At 23.9% G+C, this 6,773-nt stretch overlaps 1 protein-coding gene across 1 annotated transcript; it reads right to left on the reverse strand.

Moving 5' to 3' along the window:
- Window positions 1-550: 550 nt before the first annotated feature.
- On the reverse strand, window positions 551-6,117 carry LOC145842858 (talin-1-like). The gene is made up of 6 exons (XM_082950335.1): window positions 6,028-6,117; window positions 5,513-5,591; window positions 4,532-4,674; window positions 2,380-2,535; window positions 1,875-2,042; window positions 551-673 (listed from the first exon to the last, which is right to left on the reverse strand). Exons 1-6 carry the CDS (start codon window positions 6,115-6,117, stop codon window positions 551-553), a joined length of 759 nt encoding a protein of 252 aa, XP_082806461.1.
- Between the last annotated feature and the right edge of the window lie 656 nt (window positions 6,118-6,773).

Genomic DNA, 6,773 nt, shown 5'->3' on the forward strand with positions numbered 1-6,773 from the left:
TTGTTTAAAGCGGTTTATAAGGTTTGTCAATTTTAAATTTAAACCTATTAGTAAAACATTTCTCATCATCAGGAAATAGTACTTAAAATCAAAAAAAAAAAAAAAAATTAAAGAATATAATTAGTTAATTAAACATCAACTTGTATCCTATATAAAATATGATAAGTTTTTTCTTAATAATTAAGTATAAAAATATAGGTAAATATTTTTAATAAAGAATAATTACTAGTTGGTATATAATATATATGATTTTTGGTTTTATAAAAAGTTCTGATCGATAGTGCTCGACAAATTAAGTTGGAGCTAAATATTTATCTAATTATATAAAAACTATAATTTAAACAGCTGTTTCACACATTGAAATGTAAAATTTCATGTGATCGTCAGTAAGTTACAGTTTATTATAGTAGTGAACAGAAATTTCAATTTTAAAATCTTTATAATAATTTTGACGTAGTAATGGTACAGTTTATTGTACGATTAGCTGAATTTGAAATAATACGCTGTGAATGTTATTTTATAATTTTGTACAGCGTATTTTCAAACTCAACTAACCGTTTATCTTGTGGTGCTGATCTTCTTGTAGGGAAGGTTCTTTTGGTTGGTTTTGCTGCTTTCTTCTTCCAACAGGACCGAGAAAGAGAAGCATCAAAACCAACCAAAAGAACCTTCCCTACAAGAAGATCAGCACCACAAGATAAACGGTTAGTTGAGTTTGAAAATGCGCTGTACAAAATTATAAAATAACATTCACAGCGTATTATTTCAAATTCAGCTAATCGTACAATAAACTGTACCATTACTACGTCAAAATTATTATAAAGATTTTAAAATTGAAATTTCTGTTCACTATTATAATAAACTGTAACTTACTGACGATCACATGAAATTTTACATTTCAATGTGTGAAACAGCTGTTTAAATTATAGTTTTTATATAATTAGATATATATATACATATAAGATGTAACGTTAAAAGGCGTTAAATCCTGGAGATCCTGATAAGCTAAGCTTATCGAAATATATTACTATTCTTAGAGCCTTTTGAGACTCCATAGATCTGTTCTTAAATTTATTTGAGAGCAGTGAAACGCCGTTAGTTGAAATAAAGTTTTAGCACAAGAACATCTGTGGTATATATATATATATAGTTTTTCTTATAAATGTGTTTTAGGCGTTTTTTACTAAAACTCCTAAAAAACTTTAATGATAATAAATAAAATTCGATCCTTGCTTTTGAAAAAAACTTTATTATTTCTTACAAAATTAAAAACTTTGTGAAAGGTATGGAAAGCAATATAATAAAAAAGACAAGAACAAATGTATAAAAAACAGCATTTTTTTGTGATTGCAATATATCCTAGTAAGTGTAAAACGCTTCTTTTGCATTGAAAACTTTTGCTTTTCTTCTTTCCTATAAATTTAAATTTGGTCTAAAAAGTAAATCTTTTTCAAAGTTAAACATATTTAAATTTAATAAACTTTTTACTGTTTAAAAAACGGATTCATAAGAAAAACAAACTTCAAAATTCATTTAAAATAAATGTACTTCAACTCAAAAGTTTAACATAGTTCCTTTAATCGTAGTTAGATCTTTAAAGGCACATACTAACTATTTTTATTTTAATTAAAGCTACTCTAGTGTGCTTTTTACTCTTAAGCAACATACAAAAAAGTAAATTATCTTCAAAGTGTAAACAACTATAAAAACGTAATTTGGTTAAACTAAAAATATTTGTATAGCTGTTGAAAGAGTTTTTCAAGGAAAAATGTTATTATTTGAATTTAAGACATATAATGAAAAAACCGTTCTTTTTTTAAAAAGCTACTTTTGTTTATTTGCAAAATCTTTATATATAATAGAATAACTCTCACCAAAGTGAAGTCTTCCATCACTCCTTCCTTATCGATATCGTAATCGTAATTATCTGTAATGCGCCTATTTTTCACTATAATGTCAATATAACCAGAAATCAATTGAGCTATATGGTTTCCTTCTGTGGTCTGCACGCTGTAGTAACCATCTTTATAATATCCAAAATCCTGTGGCAAAAAAAAAAAAATATATAACTTTTAGTGTACTGTTACTATGTTACTTTAAAATTTAAAAACGTTTGCTATGTTTAAAAGTCTAACTTTAGCTAAACTAATTAAAAATAAAATTAATTTTATTCAAAAAAAATCAAAAAAATTTTATTTAGTTAATAGTGTTTAAACAATAAGTTAAAAGAGATTTTGAGAGATTAAAATACTTGTTATCACTTAAATTATAAATGATAAATATAATAAAAAGAGTATCTAAAATATATGTTACAAGTTTAAGTTACTTTAGCAATGCGAATAGGTATTTTTTTACAAATTTTTTATAAATCAAACTTACAAGAGTAAAGGTGTTTGAAGAGACACCCCATCTCTTAACTGAATAAAGAAACCATTTTCTCAACACTTGTTTTGTTTTTTTATCAACACGTATAATTGCCTCTTTGGTTATACCAAGCAGTTTTGGTGCCAGCCTGTTATGACCTTTCACTTTTTCCTTAATACATATAAAATAATTTTTTTAAACTAAATACTTGTTTTTTTATATAAGCTTTTAAATTGCTTATTTTCTGAATAATCTATTTGAATGCAGGATTAGTTAAAACTGAGACCTTTAACAGAGTGAAATATTATTCTGTAACACATTTTTTTGAAATAAAGTATTTATTTTGAGGTATATAAAAAATCTGATTCTACAATGTAGTATTACAAAAAGTTATTTCATAGAGGAAAAAAATAGTTCAGTATTTTTTATAAATTTTATTGTATACGAAATGAAAAAGAAATTAGTGTTTCGTTTTTTCAGTTCAGTATTATGCTATTTAAGATGTTTTCTAATTTGGGAGCACGAAAAATAGGTAAATGGCCAATATAGTAGTTTTATGAAAATAAAAAGTTATAAAAGTTATGCTTTATCAACTAAACAGTTGTTATGAATCATGTAATGAATGATAAAGTTTTATATAATTTAAAAAGCATATAAATGTACTAATAATGAAAAGTTGTAGGTTAAATTTATAACATATGTAATGTAAAATAATTTAATTTTTAAAGATGCTTAGTTTGTATTTCTATAATTATCATAAGTTTATAAATGTAAAAAAAAATGCATAAGTTGTTAAGACTTATTTTATAATATAACAAGTTTTTAAAAGGATAAGTTTAGTTTAAAAACGTAATTAAGCTACTACTGGCTTAGTTTCGTTTCAGTAAAGACTAACAGCCGCTGCATAAATTACAGATTAAAAGTTTTGGTTAACATAAAAACATCATAAAATTCAAAGTCCTTAAAAAATTCTTTGTTTTTATCATTTACTTACCCAGACAAGAAAAAAAGTAGCTCCATAAGTTGGTAGATTACGACACTGTTTTGTGTATTTTACTTCGGCTTCTACATCTGTAATAGATCCTAAATTACTGTAACACTCAACTATCTTCTTATTCATAGTTGGTTGGTTAAAATACTCAATTGGTAAGAATTCGTTAAAACTGTTGAAAAGTTAACATACTGTTCTATTAACTTCAAAAATTAAAACTGATTATTATCAAAATTAAAACAGATTAATCGAAAAAAAGGAGTAAGTATAAAAAACAAACTTATTATTTCGAGTTTTAAACTTCTTTTCATCATATTTTCCTAATTGTATTTGAAGTTGGTAAGCGGCCAGAAAAACCGCTTCATTTTTTGATGCTAGCCATTTCCCTATTAGTATCGCCTCTCTTGACTATTTGAAGTAGAAGTATTTTAATTTTACCATTAATTTTATTAAAAACTTATTTTTTCATAAAAACTAATGATAACCTTGTACAAAAAATTTATTCAGTAGAGTTTAAAGTTTTTTTTTTAGCTCATTATAGTTAATTTAAGCATAAGACTCAATAAGTGAGACTTATTTTATTATATCATGTCCTTAGACAGTTTTTTTTTAACGTTTTCGTTTTAGTGTGTGATAAACTTATTGTTAAGATTTTAAACGCAAATTACAGATTTAGATAAAAAATATAAGAGTTGTAATAGTTCAAGTTTTTTGTTTAGTTTAAATTAATTTTTTTAAATGAAAATTTAAAACTTACAAAAAATATATTTAAATTAGTATATAAGAGGATATTGATATTTAACAAGTTTACTTTTTTATTAAACTGCTAAAATTTTGGATCTTAGAATATAGTTAACCAACGCTGCAAATCTTTCTTTAATAATTATTTGCAATACTTGAATTGAACTAAAGTTTTAGATCCGTAAAACACTTTTATAACGCTTAAACTTCTATTAAAACGCCAAAAATTTACAATTTATTTTCATTTTAGTTTTAAAAGATTTCAAATTATATCAAATAATATTATTTCAAATAGTCAATAAAACTACTTTAAGATTTACGTATAACTTTAAATAGAAAAACAGAAAAAGTAGTATATAATTTTGGGTTTGTAAGTATTATTTCATATATCACATGTTTTGTTTACAGCAAAAATCACAACCAAACAAAACACACCTGCTGGTATAATAAGTTTAATTGGAATGGATCTCTACTACTGATATTTCGATCACTGTAAAAATATTTTCTTCGCAAAATAAGAACTTCTGACTCTTCAACACCTTGTTCACTTAGAGTCTGCCCATGAGACAGCCATTGATCTGTTTTTCAATTTAAACAAAACTTTATAGATAAGCTAACTTCATAAACTTTTAAAGCAACCTTATTTTTACTAATATTTTTGGGCATTTTTAATTTATTAAGCAGTTGTTAATTTTAATCAAAAACATTTTTTAGTTATGAAAATAGAAATTAGTTAAAACATATTTTATGTTTAAAAACTCTTTTCTCTAGAACTTATTTAAATTTATTTTCTATAACTTATTTTTTCTTATTTTGGTCTTAAAAACTTAATAGTCTATGTCTTTAAAAGTCATTATATAAATAGTTTTTATTTATAAAGCAAACTAACACACTCTTTAATTTCAAGTGCTAAAATAAAATAAGTGTGTTACGATTCTTTGAGTTTTATTGTTATACTTGCTAAAGAACTAAATATTTTTGTAATAACATTTTTCAATTTAGGTATGGTAACAAATATTTTTGGGGAAAAATAAACAGTATTTATGAGTTTGTAAACTTATTTGATATTGGCAGATAAAAACACTGTTTTTTTTAAACATAGAACTCTAACCTTAGCGATTCTCTTTTCAAGTTTTTAAATAATACAAAGTAGACTTATATATTAAGTTTAGCTCATAACGTTATTTTAAAGCATAAACTAGTAATTCAAATTATTACATACATGAAAATATTTCAAAACACAAACACTATAAAAGTTTACTATTTCTTTTTTTGTTTTAATTTTAGTTTTGTAATTTTACCTTGACTGTCAACTAAAAGTTAATTTTCTATAACGAAAAAAAATCCCATAGTTTAAACCTGTTTGGATATGAAACACAACTCTTACTAGTTTAATAAACAAAATGTGTAACTAACAGTCGTAATCAGTAGTGGTTATTTTTCTTAATGCTTTAGGTGTTGCATTAGGTTTTTTGTACTTCTTTTGACTTTTGATCTGTGGAAAAAGTTAAATTGCATTAATTATAATACTATTTGCTAAAAAAAAGTATGTTGTATTAGTATTTAAATACTATAGTAGGAAATATTTGAAAAATGCAATGTTAAGTTAAAAGTATAATAAATAAAAGGTTTTATTAAACTTTGTTTATAAAACTTAAATCAACTTAATTTATTTTAATTTTTATAGCAATTTTAGTTCGTGTTAAGTAATTATAAAAAAATTTATAGTCGTTTCAGATATGTGTTTTCTTTGTATTATATGTTTATATCTAAATTTAGAACAAGTGAATCAAGCAATCAGCTGTTCATTTGTAAACTAGTCGACTAAAACTGACAAACCACAAAAATTATTATAAAAGTTTAAAGTAAGCTTATAGATCATTGAGAATTTCAGTTTCTATAAATATTTTAACAACAAAAATTCTATTAACGTTTTCGACAAAGTCATTAATACTGTTTCTTGCTAGTGAATATTCTTCGTGATTTATTATTCCCAACTTCAAGCATATTGTAAACATCATTTTTGAAACTGAGTCACTATCATCAACCTGATGTAAGACATAAAACTGTGTTTTAAATTTTTTATTAATTTAGCAACATTTTAGTTTCTTAAAATGTTATACATAGTTGCTATTTTGACTTTTTTTGGTAAATAAATTTATTTCAGAGCAGCACTAACATACATAAAGTAATCTTAAGTTTTTATTCTATACTTTTTTACACTTATTTCATTGTCATATTTTTTCGTAATAGATGTATGACGATTTTAGTAAACCATCGCGTATAAAACTTTTAAATTAACAAAAACTAAAACTATTGCAACTATGCCTGGAACTATTAAAATAACTCTTATATGATGTAAATACGTTTAAAAGTAGTAAAACAAACTAACAATATGAGTTTTATATTGTTGATCTACCGTCATAATTTTCAAAGGACGCAATTTCAACTTGTACTCTAAAACATCCTGAAACATAAAACAACCGAAGCTTAATAAGATTTGATTTATACTTTTAGATTTTTCGTACTTTTAAGAAGTTTAAAATGTATTGAACTTTTAAATGTTATAAAATATAACATGCATAATAAATTAAAACATAATTAACTACGAGTGACTATTTTTTGTGGGTAACTGTCTAATTTGCACGAGCAGACAATTTTGCACGGAGACATTTTT

This window comes from Thalia democratica, chromosome 8 (genome assembly GCF_965202585.1).
Source record: "Thalia democratica chromosome 8, ktThaDemo2.hap1.1, whole genome shotgun sequence".
Taxonomy (NCBI): Eukaryota; Metazoa; Chordata; class Thaliacea; order Salpida; family Salpidae; genus Thalia; species Thalia democratica.